Source organism: Haliotis asinina, chromosome 11, assembly GCF_037392515.1.
Source record: "Haliotis asinina isolate JCU_RB_2024 chromosome 11, JCU_Hal_asi_v2, whole genome shotgun sequence".
NCBI classification, from domain to species: domain Eukaryota; kingdom Metazoa; phylum Mollusca; class Gastropoda; order Lepetellida; family Haliotidae; genus Haliotis; species Haliotis asinina.
In genome coordinates this window covers 44,393,877-44,415,402 of record NC_090290.1, presented here as the reverse complement: position 1 = coordinate 44,415,402, position 21,526 = coordinate 44,393,877, and the positions used below count along the sequence as shown (strand labels likewise).

Sequence of the window (21,526 nt, the reverse complement as noted above, 5' to 3'; positions counted from 1 at the left end):
TCCAGTTTACAAAATCAAACCGAAAAACTATAACTAATGAGTGATTTCTGAGATTACACTTTCCCGGTATAGTACAAAATCCTATAGTAGTATTTGGGATTGAATTCCATCCAGGATCCGAACCCTGACTCAGGGGGAGGCAAGAGAACGCATTGTTTACTATCTAACCTAAAGCTTCCACAAGACGGTAGGCTAGATGATGCTATTTGTGTAAGTATTCGGAACACGACCACACTCATATATATACTAAAATGCTCCGTTGAAAAAGTTTTACTTTTGACCACTTTCTAATATTGAATATTTACACACTCAGAATAATTTATTACGCTTACGACGGTAAACAATTCATAAATCGTTTTAGATTCTTTTATAACGTATGTTATGTTCGGGATTACACGTTCTCATATGTGTGGAATCCTGTGGCTGAGTGGGTTAGATCGCTGGAGATTAGGTGCCTGACTCTGAGAGAGGGGGTTCGAATCACAGATAGGACTCAATCTCTCTAAAATAGAATCTGTGGTAAACTGAAATAGTATAGTTCCAAATATAATACATGTTTACTTTTTACCGCATTTTAAAGCGTGTATTCATCGGTCTAAATCAAGTAACACGAAATAATTGTTTGTATGAAAGGTGGCGAACTGTATTATTTATTTCATAAAAAAGAGAAACTTATCGACTGAAATGAAATGATTGAACTGAAAAGTCATGTCAGAATGTCTTTCAGTATTGAGCAGCCTACTGGTTCAAGCTTTCGTTGTTCAGGCAAAAGATCCGGGTTCGATTCCACACAAGGGTGCAGTGTTTGAGTGATGACAATGTCTCCCACCGTGATATTACTGGAATTGTGATAAAGTAGCGTAAAACTAGTTCTCTCACTTTGGTTTCCCCCAAAAGAATGATGAAATACTGCTAAACGCCTCGAAAAACCATACTCACACACTCAATTTCAGCACGATCCAACGTCATTATAATCTTGACAAAGACAAATAAAGTCACAGACCTCATTCTAAAAACAAAATTCTCCACAGGATATAAAATAGCAGAGAAGCACCTCAAAAACTTTCTAAACCAGAAAAATCCACTCACAATTACGACAACAAAGCAATGGTGGACTCGCCAACACATGTATATACTTTAAAGTATTTACCCGCCATTTCTAGGGCCTTTCTATAAAATTATTAGCCCAGTGGTTGAAACATTTTCTTTTCACGCCGAAGGCCCGGGAGAGATTTCTCATCGGGGTGCAGTGAGTGAAGCACTTCGTTCCCTGCCGTGATATTGCTGGAATATCGTGGCGTAAAACTATACTCACTGTACAGTACCACGTGTACGGAGGCGACAGGGGATGTCGCGTCAAGGCTAATGGCATTTCTAATTAAATAATACTATTTGTTAATTGCACACGTGTCATTGTACAGGGTTTTGTGACATCGTAGAATCATGATGCATTAGGCAAACTCTAAATAAACTGACCCACAAAAGAAAGTAAACATCCACTCTGTACCTGTTGAGAAAACACCACATGTAACACACCCCAAACACCAATCGTGGACTTTCTTTTGTCCCTTAGTATACAAAATGTGAAATAAATTAAAACTGAAAACCGTCGTTGTGTCATTCGAAGCTTTTGATAAATATGAGAAGCTAGTTTTGAGAGAAAGGAGACGACACTGTCTAGACATTGTGTCAGTGCAGACCTAGTCTAGGCGTTGCAGGTGTACAGAGACAATTGTTTAGGTGTTGCAGGTTTACAGAGACAATTCGTAACTAGTGTACAGAGACAACTGTCTAGGGTTGGAGATATACAGGTTGAAGGTGTACTGTACTGTGACAATTGTGTAGGCAAAAGGTAACAGTGTGGTGTTGTAACATGAATCAAACTTGTTACCACGTTTCCACGCCTGCCAGATGCAATGAACATAGCCTCGTCTTCGGGTTAAAAACGTACGCAGGTTAATTTACCTCAGAGGGCGTTTGCAATGAGTCCACACTGAAACACGCAACAAACTAAACACAGTGTGTACACGTTAACACCAAGTAAACACCAAATACACATCAGGTAAACATCACAGTCGCTTGCACCGATCCCATTCCCTCTGTTGTCGGGCATCTCCAGTCTCTTTAGTCACCCTCAATATGTGTCGGCCGTTGCACATATAGTTCCTAGCACTAACCATTATTTAATATATACATAATCATTATACAAAATCGTCTGTATTTTTCAACTGTTTTAAAACGCGTATAGTGTTGTTGACTAGGGAATATTTGAACTTCAAAGTCGTTTTGTCCTGTACATATTCATCACAACTCATATCATACACTCGGTCACACATCCGATAGTGGTGTAAACTGGCTACTTCCGGTTTCACATCGAGGCAGAAATATTCCTCTTTGATCTGCTTACTAAGATGGTGGATGCCAAGCTCAAATACCCGTGTGGGGTATGCCAGCATCTTGGTGCGTATTCTGCTAAATTTTGTAGTCCTCCTTGTCCGGCTTAGTGAAACAAACTTATCCATTGTCAGCTGAAACCGTTGCTGTTCTACGGAAGCATTTTGGGCCTTCGTGTGTCTTGGTACTTCAAAAAATGCACTTTTAAATCTGTAAACAGCAATATTCCCCGTTTTAACGCCTCTGGACGATTGTTGCTGATGCAAGTACTCCAGAAAGGTACTCCATGTGCTGTTATAACGAGGCACGATGAATTCATCGATGTCGTTGAATGCAACAAGATGATTGATATGCATGTTTCTAAGAAGACAGTCTCCCACGGCTGCAGACTGACCCTTGTACCATATCTTCTTCTTGACAGGGATGTACCAAGGCATGATAGTCACAACACCCTGTCTCTCGTAATACTTTAAAACCCGCATCACGTCCTCTGATACAAAATATGTATAAAACGTAAAATGATTACTCCCTAGAAGACGTGACAGTTCAATAAATTCTACTAAACGTAGAGGGTTAATCTTTCCAAAAAGCGGAGGAATACATACTGCAAAACGCCCCATTTGTCTCTCATGTCCACTTCCAATTCTCAGCCGATTAGTAATAACGCTTATAAGCTTATAACGACTGGGACTTGCTGTTTTCGACGGGGCAATTGTTAGAGGGTTGATTCCATCGAATTTCATGGCTACCGATTCAGGCACTGGGCACGATAACATGTAGTAAGCGTTGGCTTGGAGATGGTTTTCACACGTTTCGTAATACACCATCTCTGTCGTATCATTGTTGTTGAACACACAATATAAGCCGGTATTTCTCTTCGCTCGACCGCTCGGGGCTATTGCTACGACACGGACAAATGACGAGTCATATCTGTCATCAAAGAACGCGGAAAAAGCAAAAACGTCTGGGGCAATTTCTGTGAAATTTAAATGCACCTTACTTGGTTTTACAAACTCCTGAAACAAGTCACCTGTCCTTCGCTTGACGGTTCGTAGTCTGGTTGGCCTTGGGGTTCCCGAGGTTTTAGGTTTCAAAAGCTTTGTCTTCCTCTCAGCATGTTGGAGACGTTTCAGCCTTGAATTCACACTGTTATCTTCAATGATCACGTCGCCGGGTTTTTCTGCAATGTTGATTCTTTTACCACCGTGGTGCCAAGAATGTCCGGATTCTGAATACTGACCACCTGCCAGGTCCATTGGAACGATGGACAGAAGAAAATAGACGGTAAGAAGAATGTATACACATAGCCCCATTATAATAATTCTCTTGAAATTAATAACTCGGACCATGGTTGCGAGAATTTATCTCAGTCATGCGGTAGCCGTAGCTAGCTATATGGTCTAGATAGGACTTTATCTCAACCACTCTTATCAGCGGACCACTACACAGTCGCCGACTAACTTCATTCTATCCCACCTGTAACTTTTAACCTAGAACATGCATGGCATCTAATGCATTACACTACCTTATTGGTAAAGGGAGATAACTGTTTCGAGGTGAAAGACTCAAAGGTGTCTTTATTTACAAACGCATTTAAGGAAGAAAAAAATCAGTTTTTTCATTGTGCCTAGTATTGTTGGTTTCGGGTTTAAAACTGCACCAATTTACACCCGAATGTACTCCATAAATGAAACTTGATAAATATATTTTAAAGGTATTATTTTAAAATTAAATTTTTATTAGTGTTTGTTTAGTGTATGCATCTAATTAATTGTATTAATTGTATGAGAAGTGGTTGAATGCGATCACCTTCTTATGCAGATTTTCACATAAAAATGTGAGTTACAGGTCATTAGAAAACATGTGAAAAAAACCCCGATGACATTGCCGCAAAGAGGAAGGGGGAGGGGTGCCCATAGAGCGACCGGGTCGGTGTAGGGCAGAAAGCAATGATTACACAAGGATCACAGTGAGATATACACGGCGAGTACTTTGTAACCAGCAAGCATGGTATGCAGTCGTACCATGTTCATCGCGCTGAAATCATCCATCAACAGCAACCGGCGAAAACACAAGGTAAACATAGCTGGGATACCTGTATATGTCAGTTTGCCGGACTGTTCGCGTTACGGGGGTAATTAGGGAGGGTCGTTTGTTCTCACTACATGCAAATCAGGAAATGACTGTATTTGTCTTTGCGCGAAACTGATTTATGAAGCTGCTGCAAGCGGACACTGCAGTGGAAAAGTATTAATATTATTTGTCAATTACAGGGTATAATAGATTATGAAAAGAAATCGAAAATTACACTTGATCCATAGCGGGTAGGGGTTAAGTGTTTGCTCGTCACGTCGGAGAGCTAGGTTCATTTCCCCACATGGGTACCTGTGTTATTACTGTTCCTAAAAGAGGCGTACTGAGTGAGTATGGTTTTACGCCGTTTAGCAATATTCCAGTTTATCTCGGCTTTGAAACCACAAAAAGAACCTGTAATAATTCTGATTGGTGACTTTAATGCTCTAACGGGGAACGGGGAAGATTTCATAATTGAAGACGATTCTGACTTCGATAGGTTGAATCTACCTGATCTATATTCTGTAGATGTGCTCCGCATTACACGTAACTCACAAGACTCCATAGTTAACAAGTTTGGGGTGTCTCGGTTAGAGTTGTGCAAAGTGTGGGGATTGTGTATTATAAATGGACGCATGCCAGGTGATGTGGTAGGGAGCATGACTTATGTCAGTAGCAAAGGTACAAGTCTACTTGATTAATAGTGTCTGGTAATTTGTTTAAGAATGTTTCAGATTTATATGTTGTCTCCCAAACTGATTCCGACCACCTACCTGTCGGATGCGATCTTCATTTTGACACAGGTAAAGACACCGCCACTGTACCTTTAACTAGATACAAGAACAACGATGGTGGTCTGAACCTGTTTCTTAAGAATATTACTAAAGATTACGTCAATAAAAATGTTCAGGCTTTTCTAGACATAGGTGAAATAGATATTGATAGTGCAGTAGATAAGTTAGGTGATATATTCTATTTCACAGGGTCACATTTTCAGACCAAATTATTAGCCTCCAGAACGAAAGTCCGAACCCAACCTGTTTGGTTTGACAACGAGTGTCAACAGGCGAAACAAATTAAGTATAAGCTTCTTAATCAACTAAGGAAATGTCGCACAACTTATAACATTAATGAGTACCTCAACTCCACGAGATACTATCGTGAAATTTGTATCTACAAACAAAAAATACATAAGAATACAATCATGGAAAACATGGAAAATGCCATTAGTGACAAGGATTGTAAAGCATTTTGGAATTGTATTAAAATAATGTTAGGTAATGGAAAACCCGCTTCCAATATCTCAGTGGAATCGTGGTATGAATATTTTACAAACCTGTTGAATCCTGATGTAACAAATACTGATGATGAGTTTAATTCTGCTGTAAGGGATTTTATTATGAATCACTCAATAATTGACTGCGCTTTGTGTAACATTACTGATCCGCTATCTGATAACATCACCCAAAATGAAATAGAGAAAGTTTTAATGTCTCTTAAGAATAATAAGGCTCCGGGTCCTGATGGACTACCTGCAGATTTTTTCAAGAATGCAGCATTTATCATACCTTATTTAGAAATCCTGTTTAACGTAATATTGGATAATGGCATTTTCCAAGTAAATGGAATGTGGGCATGATAATTCCTTTATTTAAGAAAGGACCAGCAGATGACCCGAATAACTACAGGGGTATCTCTTTACTTGATGTAATGGGGAAAATATTCACAACAATTCTTGAAGTAAGACTTAAGCTTTGGTTGGAGGTAAATGAGGTAATATGTGTGGCACAGTCAGGCTTCAGAGAGGATCATTCAACGTTTGACAATATTTTGTGTTGCAATCCCTATGCCAGAAATACTTGAGGAAGCCTAAGCACCGATTTTACGCAGCCTTTATAGATTTTCGTGAGGCGTTCGACTGATAGACAGGCATAAACTATTGTATTTACTACATAAACAAGGTGTTCGTGGCAAGTTCTTTTATATTTTGAATAGTATGTGTAATCAGGTGAAAGCCTGTATTAGATCCGGTAATTTCGTTAAGAGATTTATAGGTAACTGTTTCCACAAATGCCATTCTTGGTGAGACAGGCAGACACCCGCTTTGTGTTAAATATTATACCCGCTGTATCAAGTACTGGTGTCGACTATTATACATGGAACATACAAGATATCCAAAAGCCTGTTATGAGATGCTCAAGACATACGACAAAAATGGGAAAATAAATTGGGTGTTACAAGTTAGATTATTACTTTGGTACACTGGTTTCTCATACGTATGGGCCGCCCAGGTTTGCTGTCACGCTGACATATTTATTATGCAGTTTCAACAACGTTGTGATGATACCCAGTTTCAAGATTGGCATTTTAAGATTAGAAATTCTCACTTTTTGGGGGCATATTCTGAACTGAAATCACTATTAACGCCTGAGAAATACATATCTGCACTTGCTGACAGACATGATTTGAGAAGAATCCTATGTAAGTTTCGTTGTGTTAAACATTCAACAGTATAGGTTTGATAAAACTGTTGAGAAAAGAATGTTATTATGCACTAAGTGCCAATTGCAGCAAATCGAGGATGATTACCATTTTTTGCTTATTTGTCCTTATTAGTCTGGAAGTCGCAAGAAAATTATTCCATCATATTATCATGTTAATCCACCACGTGCTAAATATTATCATTTGCTGACATCAACTCACTATGAACACATACTAGCTTTAAGTATCTATTTGAAACGAAACTTGCCAATTTGAGTATATTGGCAGTACACAACCCTCCACTCTTTGTATACCGCTGTGCACTGTTTCTTTTGTATATTTAATGTACTCATACTGAAATAAATTGTCATTGTCACTGTCATTGTCTACAAAAAGGATACGTTAAGTCGTACTCACTTACTCTCATTTTATTCAGACACACCCTGCACAAGAGCGCTCAGGGCGTCTGGTAGTGTTGAGGTTAAAGCGTGAACTCTTTGCAACGAAGATCCGGGTTCAATATTCCCCATAGAGATACAGTGGTTGCTACCGATTTTTATGCTTCCCGCCCATTTTGCTAAAACGGCGTGAAACTAAACGTTCTCGCCTATTGTTTTATTGCTTAACGTTGCTCTCATCAGTATTCCAGCTATGTGGCGACGGTCTGTAAACATTCGAGTCCAGACCAGACAATTCAGTGACTGACACCATCAGCATCGATCTACGCAATTGGGATATGATGACAGTGAGCCTGACCGCCCATTTGTTGTCTCTTATGACAAGCATGGGTTACTGAAGACTGTTTCTAACTCACAGGTAAATTTTGTTAAGGGGACCACAGGGCACCAGTCAAATAATTCATGTTCCCATGCCTTTTGATGATACAGCTGAACAAAAAGCATATTAACAAGAATTATGTCATTTCAATCTGTTGTTATTTAGTCAGTAAACATCAATATTCAGAGACAAAGCGTTAGTCCGCCCTGAAAACTGGACCGGATATCATGACTGCAACAATAGTTCGGCCCTATTTGTCCCGGGCCCAAAAACTAACCCCCAAAACATGTTATCATCCCAAACAAATTTCTTTTTGCGATTACAGGCATTCAAAATGCAAATGTTAAGATTACGAGTGCAACAGATTGATGAGGTGCAAACATAGCTTTTGAGTAATGAAAGTTGGTAAAAGGTTTCCATCAAATGAATCATGGTGTACGATAGAATATTTCATAGTTTTAGTAGTGCCGCCCGTGCCCCAGTTTAGGTCGATGGTAGTATGAGAACCATTTGTTAGATTTGAATGCAGCAATGGCAATATATGTAGTTGAGGAATTGTCGTTGGAAATAACAAAGGCTGGTATATCAAACTAGTTGTCTTTATTTGATCGATGTTGTATGGTTTACATTGCCGCCGACGTTGGAAATGCGACGACAGTGTACCGATTTCTCATTTCCATTCGTGTTAATTCGTATTGCACTTTGAGGAAATACGAACGATGTTCTATTAAACTAAAAATCACCACAAAACATGTGACAGATAAAGGTATTTCGTTGTGAACGGCAGTTTGTCAATTAAATGTAGGTACAACAGCCTGGCCCAGCAGCTTGGCTCTGTCTTTACATGAGAAAGTTGTCGCAGCGCACAGGAACCAGACAGGAAGCGAGCAGTTGGACTGTCGCTTACATCATTTCAAAAAGAGATAACATAATTCTGCAAATTATGGCATGTCATACGGTACCATAAGCTCAGCACACCTATAAACGCAATATGATGGGTGTAAGTAAGTCAGATGGTAATATGGTTACTTTGGGACTAAAGGTGAATGAATGATATCAAATTTAAATAATGTTAAAATTCAGAAGTCAGTTCTAATTATTAATCTTTAATAATTACTAAATGTTTACATTTTACAGCTACCACAACACATCATACAAAACAACATGAATAATCTCAATGACCCGAGAGTTATGTCCCTTGTGGACTTTGAACGAGATCACATGTCGCGGAAAGTAATACCTGTTTCTGAATACTAAATAACAGTAGCAATCAGTGTTGGAAATCTGAATTACGAGACTGAATCACGGTTGAGCTTTTAATCACCTCCAAAAACAGCTGAAATATTGATAAATACAAATCTCCGAAAATTACGACCCCGTGAAGGTCTGTTCCAAAAGTATTTCTCAGCAGCCCATGGCTGTCGTAAAAGCCGTCTACCCGTGAAGATCCGGGTAGGAATTGGTCTTCAGTAACCCAGGCTTGTCGTAAGAGGCGACTAACGGGATCGGGAGGTCTGACACATGTCATCGTATCCCAACCGCGTAGATCGTGATGCTGATACTGGATCGTCTGGTCCCGACTCGATTGTTTACACACCGCCGCCACATATATCTCGAGTGCAGCGTTAAACAACAACCAACCAAACAACAACAACGACGACAAGAACAATAACGTAAAAGCTGACTGACGGTATCAGAAGCTCGAAGCTTAGTCGGTGGATATCATCGTATAGCAAAACTACTTAGATCGGTGGTTCCAGATTGCTAGGATAATGCCACGTCCAGTGATAAAAACAGTTAAAACAACCTGAACGGCGACGAACTCTCAAACGAAATGAACCAAAACACATTGTAAATGCGCCTCTGACTTTGATATTCTTCCAATGGCGGAGTCCTGTTTGTACGAAGTGAATACCGGCCATGCCTGTCAGCGCTGGCCTTGAGGCCTTGGGTAAGTCAGGCCCAAAAGTAGGTCAGTGATGATGTCAGGGACATGCCACAGGAGCCTGAATAGGATGTTAGCGTCAACGCCAACCACGTATCTGGTTTTGGGGTAGACGGCGGTGATGGCGTGAGTGTAGGCGTCGACCACTTTGTCCAGATTCCCGTCAGCTTCCCAACTCAGAAGCCCCATCAACGTCTCCACTGAGGACATAAAACACGGAGTGAGTGAGGTACTGAGTGAATGAGCCATTCTCAATAACTAAGTGTATGAAGTCTCCGTGACACCCCTCTGAAATTGTCAAAGCCCTTAGGATATTTTGGAAGTATACTATATACTTATAAGGGATCACATAACAGCACAAATGCTGTGCTATACAAGCTTGTGAAGAAACCGTGGAAAAAAATCAGGAACACTTGTCCTTTCATGTGATGCCTTATTTTCTTCCCTAACTATATACACATACTCTGGGCAGTTATGATGCCGTTGCCTGCTAAGATATTGCTGTAATATTACTAAAACCCGCGTTAAGCCTCATTAAGTCGTTCACTGTAATTTTTAAACTTGCCGAGCAAAAGACAATTTGGCACTTTCAATGATATTTGACCACCCACATTACCAAGGCTATCAAAGCGTTTCTGAGCTGGAACCATTCACCGGAACTATAGGTCCGCACACAACCACCATACCCCAGTCAAATAAATATTCATTGAGTAGGCATTTCATCACTAGGGAAACAAACATGACAAACGGATTCCAGGCCAGTGATGGGCCAATCCGTTGACGACGTAAGAATGATTACAACCGCTTGCAAGTGACATTTTTCGTATAAGCCCGATAGGTTGCAAAACTATATATTTAGATAGTATTGAGGGCTTGCCCAACATTTTTACCAACAATCATGTGTAAGTCCGGGCTTTTTTTCACAAAGGTTCCTACGCCCCAAGGCTGCATCGGACTACTTTCAAGATGGTAACTCACTGATAAGTTTCATTAATTTTCATTCACGTACCCACACGTCTATGACGTAACTTTATTGCTTTTGAGCGTTTAATATATGCCCTTTGGTATTTTTATTGTTCCTTATCAACGCCGTAACAATGCCAATCATTAATTCGCCACTGCGATCTGATTGATAGACAGAAATGCTAAGCACATGCTAAAATGGCGCGATGTATTTGCTAAGTGATCACTGCGCTCGTGCATGTCTCGTTTATTTTACGGCTTGGTTCAAATGCAATTTAACATAAAAGCTGATATTAATCGCTAGATCTCTATTCACGAAGTAACCAGGATATTCGTCAAACAGATTTGAAAAGTGTGCTACCATTTCCCTTTTATAGACAGTCGATCCCGGTAGATTCTACTGACAGTCGATCCCGGTAGATTCTACTGACAGTCGATCCCGGTAGAGAGTCCCAAACCTTGTAATATTTTGATATGTCTCAGCAGTAAATGTTTATGAAATCAACTTGTCTTAAACGTATATCTGTAAAAATCTCCTTCAGTATGTATTAACCTCATTTAGCCTAAAATGCGCCATACATAAAACAAACTCAGTTGATTATGTTGTAAAGACATCGAACATGATCGATTTCCCGGCTTTTCGATTCGCGTGACGTGTCATGAAATGTTTCAAACGCAAGCACAATTTAATACATGTCATCACCAAATGATATACGGGTTATAATCCATTGCCATTCAGCTTACAAGACAAATCGATTTCATAAACATTAACTTGTGGGAAATATCAAAATCCTACAAAGTTTGGGACTCACTCTATCCCGGGATCCTCTATCAAGGAAATGGTACCTGATGACGACCAACGTCCGGTTAAGCATGGGCAGGGCTTACCCCCCTTGGGAACCTGACACACATGCATCTCATTCTGTGAACAGTTCAGTTCTTCCTTAATGAATAAGCAGGATGAAACGCTTACATCCACTACAATACTCCTTCCCATAATACTGTTGCACTTCCGGGTCCAACTTCCGGTACGCTTTCTCCATGGATGGTGCGAGTACGCCAGGGTTTGTTATGTTTGTTTTGAAGGCTCCTGGTTCTATGATGTGGACGGACACTCCCTGGTGCCACAGTTCCCGTCTGCAGACAGAAATATTTCAGTTTTGTACACACATACCACTCAACGTTTGATAGGGATAACACACACACACTGGACACATAATTATAACATTGCCTATTTGTGTTCATACATAGAGGTGACGTGAAATGGGGTTTAACGTTGCACTTAATGATATTTCGCTCATATGACGACGTGCATGCGTGTGCATGCGTGGCTGTTTGTGTTAGTCCGAACTTAAGCTGGTTTCAGTACGAGCTCACTTAGACACTCAGACACATTACACTGACTGCGGACCAACCAGTCCAGCTTATTAATACCGAACGCCAGGCGGGGACGAACAAGTACCATATTTCAACGTCTTTTGTTATGACGCGTCCGGGTTCAAACCCAAACCAACCCGCACTTCGGGCGGACGCTCTAACAACTAAACAACGAAGGAGGCTCGCTAGATTACCCATTTTCTCTGAAATACACAGACACGTGATGTGCAGAATTTCTGAGCAGAAGATATTGTGTGCCTCGGAATCGTTCAAGGAAATTTTACACGTGGACAAGGTTCGTGTATGGTCTGGTGTCTTATTACTTGATGAAACTACGTACAGGATCTATTCTATATCCCGTTCATAAAGCGCATGCGTAACAACAAGTAAATACGACTGAAGCAAAGAATCGTAGACGTGAGACCAGTCAAACCACCTTAGCAAATCGGAGTATCCTTCAACGCAGTATTTGCTGACGACGTAGGGAGTGGGGCCTGCTGCAACCCTCCCCAGGACACTAGATGTGTTGATGATACGACCCCCGGATATGCGCAAGAGAGGGAGGAAGTGGTTGGTGATGCTTGCCATTCCCAAGATGTTGACGGACATCGGTATCTTCCAGTCCTCGCGACTGAGCCATTCTGTTGGCGCTACCGCCCCGGTCACCCCCGCGTTGTTCACTAACGCCCAAATTCCTGTAAAAGATATACCACTGATACATTTAGAGACCATTGCTAGGCACTTTAAACATTCAGTCAAACCAATTTGTCTCACATTATGTCTGCACGTGTTGAATATTTGTTGAGATAAAGAGTCAATAAAGTAGATCAGTTAGTCACTGATTTGGCTGATGCATGGCTATATGGAAGAATATTTTATTCTCATTGCTTGATAAAAGATCAATTTATCAGCTGCTAACGAGCATAAGTAGGCATAACATAGGCGGATCCAGAGGGTGGTGGGGATGGGTGGGGTGTGTGTGTGTGTGCAGGGGTGCGCCTGGCAACCCTCCTCCTTTACGCTGAAATTTTGTTAAATGACCATCGAAACCGGTTTCCCAGTTGTGTGCAACCCCCCGTCCTCCACTTTCTCAAACAGCTGTATCCGCCCCTGCAGAGAGGTGTCTGTTAGACGTAAATGATCTGATGCGTGTGTGATGTTAAACAAAAGTCACTTTGATTATATAAATTGTGTGAGTGGCTGTTTTGTGGCGTATCGTTAATGATTACACAATCCATATCAATAGGGACACCAGAAATGGACTTTACACATTGTAGTCACATCTTGAACCAAACCTGGACCTTTGCCGTGACGACCCGTGAAGGTCCCGGGGTAGAATAGGCCTTCAGCAACCCATGCTTGCCATAAAGGGCGACTCAGCTTGTCGTAAGAGGCGACTAACGGGATCGGGTGGTCAGGCTCGCTGACTTGGTTGACACGTTATCGGTTCCCAATTGCGCAGATCGATGCTCGTGTTGCTGATCACTGGATTGTCTGGTCCAGACTCGATTATTTACAGACCGCCGCCATATAGCTGGAATATTGCTGAGTGCGGCGTAAAACTAAACTCACTCTCTCACTCCCTTTGCCGTGACGCTCTCAGACACCCAATGTACTACCCACTTCCCATGGAATGAAGAATGACTTTCTATGGAATGTTAAATGAAAAAGAGGTTATCACTGCTGTGTGTCTATTCATCTTGAACGCCGTCAACCACTTCACGAACAGACCTTTCGTGACAGCTTTCAAACACCACAATCTGGGACACCGGTGTGTGTGTCCCTTATCAGCACCACATGCAACCGCTTAGCAAAGTTGGCAACGCATTGTCCCTGCTGCATAACTCATGCATTTGATCTTAACATCTCGCCTAGAGGTAGTAACACCACTGAGTGTTTTTAAGAGTTTACTATCCCGAACAGCGTGCACAGGGTGTCACCGTATCCCTGAGCTCCATCGTATTGATATTACCTGTGAGTTTCATATCCCCATGACTGTTGTAAATAGCGTCTGACAGGACAGGTGGTCATGCTCTCTGACTTGGTTGACGCGTCATCGAATCCCAATTGTGTAGAAGGATGTTCTTGTTGTGGATCACTGGATTGTCTGTTCCAGATTATTTCCAGACCGCTGCCATTCAGTTGGAATGTTGCTGAAGGCGGCATAAAACACAAACATCAACCTATGCAGAATGTCCTCTCGTCCCACACCAAACAATCCAATGGGGGTTTACATGTATTAATCTGTTGAGATGTGACCCCTTCGTTAGGTTGTGCTTACGGGGACTATTCCGATAGAGACCATATTTATTTCATCATTGCAATCAGATGCCAACCTACGTTGTTGATTCACAGACCTGGGGACATTCTGTTACAGGTCACATGAAAACCTCCTCTCCCGAACCTTGAGCGACTGATGACTCATATAACAGAAAGTGGGCACATCTCTTGAAGCATCTATCTTCATTAAATCTCTGTCCAAAATCTGTCATCAAGCATCATTGACAAATGTGTCTTTACGAGACAAATAAATAAATAAATAAATAAATAAATAAATAAATAAATAAATAAATAAAATAAAAATAAATCTGCCCTCTTAACACCCTTTTCCAAAACAGATTAATTTTATATTTGTGGACCTACTGACCTTGTGGAAAAAGATATAATACAAAAGAAATCTGGACCGAGTCTGGGTTACGTCCCTTGTACACACCACAAACCGGTATGGTGGGTTCGAATTCTAGTTTGTCCTGATAATGTTTCTAGGTTTGTCTGTACCACGACTGTACTCATCAGTTTCATTAAAGTGGTAAACATCTGAGACATGCAGTAATTCGGCTCTTCCTCCTCTATTCAACAGACGTGCCGCGATATAACGGGAATACTGCTGTTTTTAACAGTAGATTTCAAATGAAAAATCTACTAAACGGATTTCGAGATGGTCCCTCACTGCAAAATTGTTCAGCAGTTACATAAGGTTGCAAGAGCACCCGAAAGTGTCTGTTCAGATGTCCCTGAAGTCGCACACACCTACACCAGAACGACGCCCAGACATTGTCACCTCCATGTCAGGTGCTAGTGCCGTAATTGCTGTACCTGGAACGCAGAGGAGAGCGCGCATGTGAAACACTACCTGTAATTAACCTGCTAAGACACCACGTGCGCACACTTCAATAGACGAAACACACACGTACAGGTTCATTGAGGGTGTAAGTGCAACCTCATTTGCAGAAAAGGCACAAAGGGCTTCACAAATGTCACAGGTCGCCTCGACAAAACCAAGATAGACATTTGTCTGGTGAATTAAATGTGTTTGCTGTCTGGTATTACCTGAACAAATCTTGGTTGAGTAAAGTGTGAAATATAAATAATGTCAAGCGATTTCCCTTCAGGATGATCCTTGTTAAAGCGCTTAATTGTCGAAATGTTGGCAGAAACAGTTCTTCATCTCAACAACTTATACGTCAGTGAATATATGCATTCAAATGCAAATAGACCCCAATGTGCAGATACGTCACTACTAGCGATTGTTTGTATGTTGTTTAATATCGCTGTAATATAAAGTAACACTGAAACTACACGACTAAAGCTCGTTGATCGGGATGACATTTGTCATCATAGCCCAATGTTCATGCTGTTGATCACTGGATTGTCTGCTCCAGACTCGGTTATTTACAGACCGCAGAACGGTGTAAACCTAAACACACTCACTCACTCTGTAATGGACGTCGGTGATCTATGTAGAGTTACGCCCCCTAGCTCTGTCAGGATTCATTCCCAGGTACAGATCTAAGAACTGAGCGGATAAGGGCCTCCAATTTCACCGTGAAAATGGTGAGAGACATCCAAACCTTCATTTGCGCAGTGAGGCTTTTTGACTTAGTCATAATAATAACCTGTATCTTTTGATGTGCGTAGCAAGTCATTTTTTTCGTGTAGGCCCGATAGGTTGCAAAACTGTACATATAGATAGAAAACGATCATGTGTAAATCTAGACCTTTCTGTAGCTACGACCCTGCTAGCATATCAACTAACCGTGCACGACTTACCTACAAACGTATCTAGAAATTAATTATGAAATATCTTAATTATGACTGTATCTTAACGTTTTGTTAACGTATGGTTTACCGCTGCCCAAACGTTCATGAGACCGATCTATAAATGTGTGGGTTTGGACAAACATTTCTGTATAGATACACCTCGGAATGTTAACGAATACCTCAAACATACTGTTCAATATTTTTTTTAAAAAACGCGAGCCACATCTATCATAATAATCACGTACCTTTACCATTGGGTAAATGTTCCTTGACAGTTGCAACTGTCTGCTTGATGACGTCGTCATCAGTGACGTCACAGCAGACGGCCACGAGCCTGGTAGACGTAGCTTTTGTGAGATCGTCTGCACCTTTCTCCGTAAGGCAAGCTGCAAATGTATGGAAGCCCAGTCGGTCCAACCGTCGAGCCAAGCCATTGCCAAAACCCGAGTCACATCCTGTGATGAACACGAATCTGTCACTGTAATCTTTAATTCGGCGACTCCGTACAAACCACGTGATCAAAATGTAACCGATTACAAGCAAGGCGATGATGTAGTACATCATTCGTCATCTGAAAAAAAAGACCAATAGATAGTCTCACTTCACAAATATATAACAGACCAAAGCTTGTACCATATGTATCCCGTGATGTTCTCCATCCATATATCTATTGTTTGTACCATATATATCCCGTGATGTTCTCCATCCATACATCTGTTCTGTTTGTACCATATGTATCCCGTGATGTTCTCCATCCATACATCTATTCTGTTTGTACCATATGTATCCCGTGATGTTCTCCATCCATACATCTATTCTGTTTGTACCATATGTATCCCGTGATGTTCTCCATCCATATATCTATTGTTTGTACCATATATATCCCGTGATGTTCTCCATCCATACATCTGTTCTGTTTGTACCATATGTATCCCGTGATGTTCTCCATCCATACATCTATTCTGTTTGTACCATATGTATCCCGTGATGTTCTCCATCCATACATCTATTCTGTTTGTACCATATGTATCCCGTGATGTTCTGCATCCATACATCTATTCTGTTTGTACCATATCAATCCTGTGATGTTCTCATTCATACATCTATTCTGTTTGTGCCTTATGTATCCCGTGATGTTCTGCATCCATACATCTATTCTTTTTGTATCATATGTATCCCGTGATGTTCCCCAATATATTCTGTTTGTACCATATGTATCCCGTGATGTTCTCATTCATACATCTATTCTGTTTGTACCATATGTATCCCGTGATGTTCCCCAATATATTCTGTTTGTACCATATGTATCCCGTGATGTTCTCCATCCATACATCTATTCTGTTTGTATCATATGTATCCCGTGATGTTCCCCAATATATTCTGTTTGTTCCATATCAATTCTGTGATGTTCTCATTCATACATCTATTCTGTTTGTACCATATGTATCCCGTGATGTTCTCCATCCATATATCTATTCTGTTTGTACCATATGTATCCCGTGATGTTCAACATCCATACATCTATTCTGTTTGTACCATATGTATCCCGTGATGTTCTCCATCCATACATCTATTCTGTTTGTACCATATGTATCCCGTGATGTTCTCCATCTATACATCTATTCTGTTTGTACCATATGTATCCCGTGATGTTCTGCATCCATACATCTATTCTGTTTGTACCATATGTATCCCGTGATGTTCTCCATCCATACATCTATTCTGTTTGTACCATATGTATCCCGTGATGTTCTCCATCCATACATCTATTCTTTTTGTACCATATGTATCCCGTGATGTTCTGCATCCATACATCTATTCTGTTTGTACCATATGTATCCCGTGATGTTCTCATTCATACATCTATTCTGTTTGTGCCATATGTATCCCGCGATGTTCTCCATCCATACATCTATTCTGTTTGTACCATATGTATCCCGTGATGTTCTGCATCCATACATCTATTCTGTTTGTACCATATGTATCCCGTGATGTTCTCCATCCATACATCTATTCTGTTTGTACCATATGTATCCCATGATGTTCTCCATCCATACATCTATTCTGTTTGTACCATATGTATCCCGTGATGTTCTCCATCCATACATCTATTCTGTTTGTACCATATGTATCCCGTGATGTTCTGCATCCATACATCTATTCTGTTTGTACCATATCAATCCTGTGATGTTCTCATTCATACATCTATTCTGTTTGTGCCTTATGTATCCCGTGATGTTCTGCATCCATACATCTATTCTTTTTGTACCATATCAATCCTGTGATGTTCTCATTCATACATCTATTCTGTTTGTACCATATGTATCCCGTGATGTTCTGCATCCACAGACCCGTGAAGGTCACGGGGTAGAATAGGACTTCAGCAACCCATGCTTGCCACAAAAGGCGACTATGCTTGTCGTAAGAGGCGACTAACGGGATCGGGTGGTCAGGCTCGCTGACTTGGTTGGTACATGTCGTCGGTTCCCAATTGCGCAGATCGATGCTCATGTTGCTGATCACTGGATTGTCTGGTCCAGACTCGATTATTTACAGACCGCCGCCATATAGCTGGAATATTGCTGAGTGCGGCGTAAAGCTAAACTCACTCACTCTGCATCCATATATCTATTCTGTTTGTACCATATGTATTACGTGATGTTCTCCTTCCATTTATCTTTTCTGTTTGTACCATATGTATTACGTGATGTTCTCCATCCATATATCTGTTCTGTCTGTAACACATGTATCCCGTGATCCTCCAAGTGAATATAACCATTGTGTTCGCATGCGGTATTTGTCTCTGTTATGCTCAACATGTACATTTGCGCCCTTTTCATGTGTCACCGTGATGCTCTACATATATTTTCTCTCGTTTTCTCACTTCTGTTAGACAGGTACGGGGAGACGACATCTTTCTGATAACAATGTTATCATTTAGATGATAGACTTGACTTCAACAGAATCAACAATATAACAGAGACATCCTGGGGCTTCTGACTCGAGTATTCATAAGATAATGCGCCATGAGGGTCTGGTTGATATCGCGATTTATCGACTAACTAGGACAGTGCCATACGTTAATTAACATGATCATAACATTTGGGAATATTATAGTGTTTCTACTTGTATCTAAGTCCCATAGTGTTTTATTTCAATAAAGTGATAATATAACGAAATCTGTTTTGCCAATATAGTAAATCATAACAAAAAGATTGTTATATGAACTGAATATACCTTATCGTTGTATTCGTTTCTCTACTTGTGATGGCTCGTTTACCTCTTGACAAGTATTAGATGAACCACGACCTGACAAATGACGCCAATTTGCATATATGGGAACGCCCTTCAGAACATTCCATTTGAAACAAGAGGGAAACAGGTTGTCGTCTAAATATTGAAAAGTTCAATTTCCTCGTGCGAATCGTGTCGTGATGGTATTTTGCTTAACTAAATCACTCTACGAGACACGTGTAGCGGTATTGATTTCACGCCAGGGTTAGCATGTATTGCACGTGCTTAATCGCCAAACTACATGTAACAACCAAGTGTATTCTATTCGTCCAGATTACGTGTCCCGCCTGCGCTGGCTCATCTTATACTTGTCAAGCAGTAATTCCCTTCGCTTACCTCCACTGGTCATCAGGTGAGGTTAAAGCTCCACACAGAATCACCAGTTAATTCGTGAAAGGGTTGGCGTGGGTAGAGTAGTGGTTCCTAATAGGTGAAACAAATTTCTGGTGTTCCGCGCAATGATATTCTGGCTTAGAAACCACCCTCACTATTTCTTAGAGAGAGTGAGTGAGTGTTCATTGAGGAAGCTGGTAGCTATGACTGGATGATATTGTGTAAAGTTGCTGATGATTTTGATTGTATATAAATGTATAAAACTTTCTGGATAAAAAACTTCCTCTTTTCCTGAAGATGCGACGTATTCGTTAGGGATTCTTCTGCCGTTGTCAAGCGAGCATAGACAAGTATATACCGAAACGTAGCATCTCCCGAAAAAGAAGTTGTTAATCCAGTACGGTTTGACCATTTTTGATTCACCAGCCTCTAAATATGGCACTCCGAGGTTACAGAAAGGGGCGAGCGATGACGAATGGCATGGTAGGTAAAACCTGACCTGAATGTCTACACAGTGCATAGTAGTAACTGTATATTCTTATGGAGCATCAGTGGAAGGGGAGAACCAGTACAGAATGTCATCTTCGCATTGTAAGCATATTGTTTTACTTATTTTAGAACCTGCGCACTCCAATTTTAAATCGTTTCGGAACATTTCTCAAAAATGATTTCTCCCCATGTAGACCTTGACCTTGGTGCAGGTGTTACCGGTAGACTAATCAATATAACTATGCAAGTATGTGACAAATGCATCTTCTCCTATGCACGGCTGTGGCTTTAATTGATTCATAACTCACATAGGGCAAACATAGACCAGTTGAAAGCAATATGTTCTTAAGAATACGCATAAAACATCCGCAAAATGTACTTACAAACCTATGGTGATAACAGTATATCAGCGGATCATACTGCACATCTGCACCATAATTTGTTCATGCCGATCAATTTAAGTAATTAATGTACTTCATAAACCACATATATGATACCGTAGCTTGACAATAAGTAGTGTTCGTAACCAAGACGTGAGGCAAGGTAGTTATTTCTTACTTTGTACAGCGTTGATAAGATGTGACACTTACCTGAACGTTTATCAAACCGTGGATGAGTCATGGCAGACAGTTTAGTCACTAATCAGATGTAAACCTCTTATTCGTCATGCAGACTTCCATTGACACTGCTGTGCAGAGACTGCCCAGTCACGTGTGCTGGGTTACTCCCCTTGAAATCACGAGGAGCAGATTCTATGAAGATGGTTCGAATCTCATTCGACTGGTTTCCTTGATTGTCAACGCTTGCGTCTCACCTGTTTATTTTACCATCTTCTTTACCGTCACGTTGATGACCTCTAGGGCTAAGTACATGATGTTCAAAATCACTTTTACGTAAGGGTTCAGTTTAAACTATATAGAGCTGGTCTTGAGTAATATTGAGAAATACTGAGTAATATTGATAAATCACTGGCGACAACTACTCAGGAATATTACTGTACCAGGCAGCCATGAAGTCATTAGTTATTATACTATACCATGGACGGTCAGCAGTCTCAGTCAACATAGGCTCAGTATGATTCGTTACACTGGTTATAATGACATCTGTCAAACTAATTTAAAATGAGCCTAAGTTTTTTTAAGTGTTGGACGCACAGGATGACATTTTGAAAGTTGATCCAGACAAAACTGCAACCCAGAGCGGTGTCGGTGGGGTGGCCATGTGGTTGCAGCATTTGCTCGTCCCGCAGAAGACGTAAACGTAAACGAGACCTAAACGTAGGAAGATATGACAAGAGTAACCGCTGTGGGAAGAGAATGGCTGAGGACCCGACTCGATTCCCCACAGGGGGACAATATG

The 21,526-nt window shown here is 40.8% G+C and overlaps 2 protein-coding genes across 4 annotated transcripts; both read right to left on the bottom strand.

The window, feature by feature from the left end:
• Positions 1–621: 621 nt before the first annotated feature.
• LOC137255743 (beta-1,4-galactosyltransferase galt-1-like) lies at positions 622–3,755 on the bottom strand. Its single transcript, XM_067793249.1, has one exon. The coding sequence runs from the start codon at positions 3,741–3,743 to the stop codon at positions 2,202–2,204; it is 1,542 nt and encodes a 513-aa protein (XP_067649350.1). The 5' UTR covers positions 3,744–3,755; the 3' UTR covers positions 622–2,201.
• A 5,059-nt stretch (positions 3,756–8,814) lies between these two features.
• On the bottom strand, positions 8,815–20,958 carry LOC137255744 (dehydrogenase/reductase SDR family member 9-like). 3 transcript variants are annotated; one of them, XM_067793250.1, is made up of 6 exons: positions 20,758–20,868; positions 16,297–16,622; positions 15,041–15,106; positions 12,447–12,705; positions 11,607–11,770; positions 8,815–9,870 (listed from the first exon to the last, which is right to left on the bottom strand). In XM_067793250.1, the coding sequence occupies exons 2-6, from the start codon at positions 16,613–16,615 to the stop codon at positions 9,653–9,655; spliced, it is 1,026 nt and encodes a 341-aa protein (XP_067649351.1). In that variant the 5' UTR covers positions 16,616–16,622; positions 20,758–20,868; the 3' UTR covers positions 8,815–9,652. The 3 variants fall into 3 exon arrangements, with proteins under 3 accessions (XP_067649351.1, XP_067649352.1, XP_067649353.1); XM_067793251.1 differs by lacking the exon at positions 15,041–15,106 and having other exon boundaries at positions 20,758–20,958; XM_067793252.1 differs by lacking the exons at positions 15,041–15,106; positions 20,758–20,868 and adding an exon at positions 19,682–19,768.
• Positions 20,959–21,526: the final 568 nt, after the last annotated feature.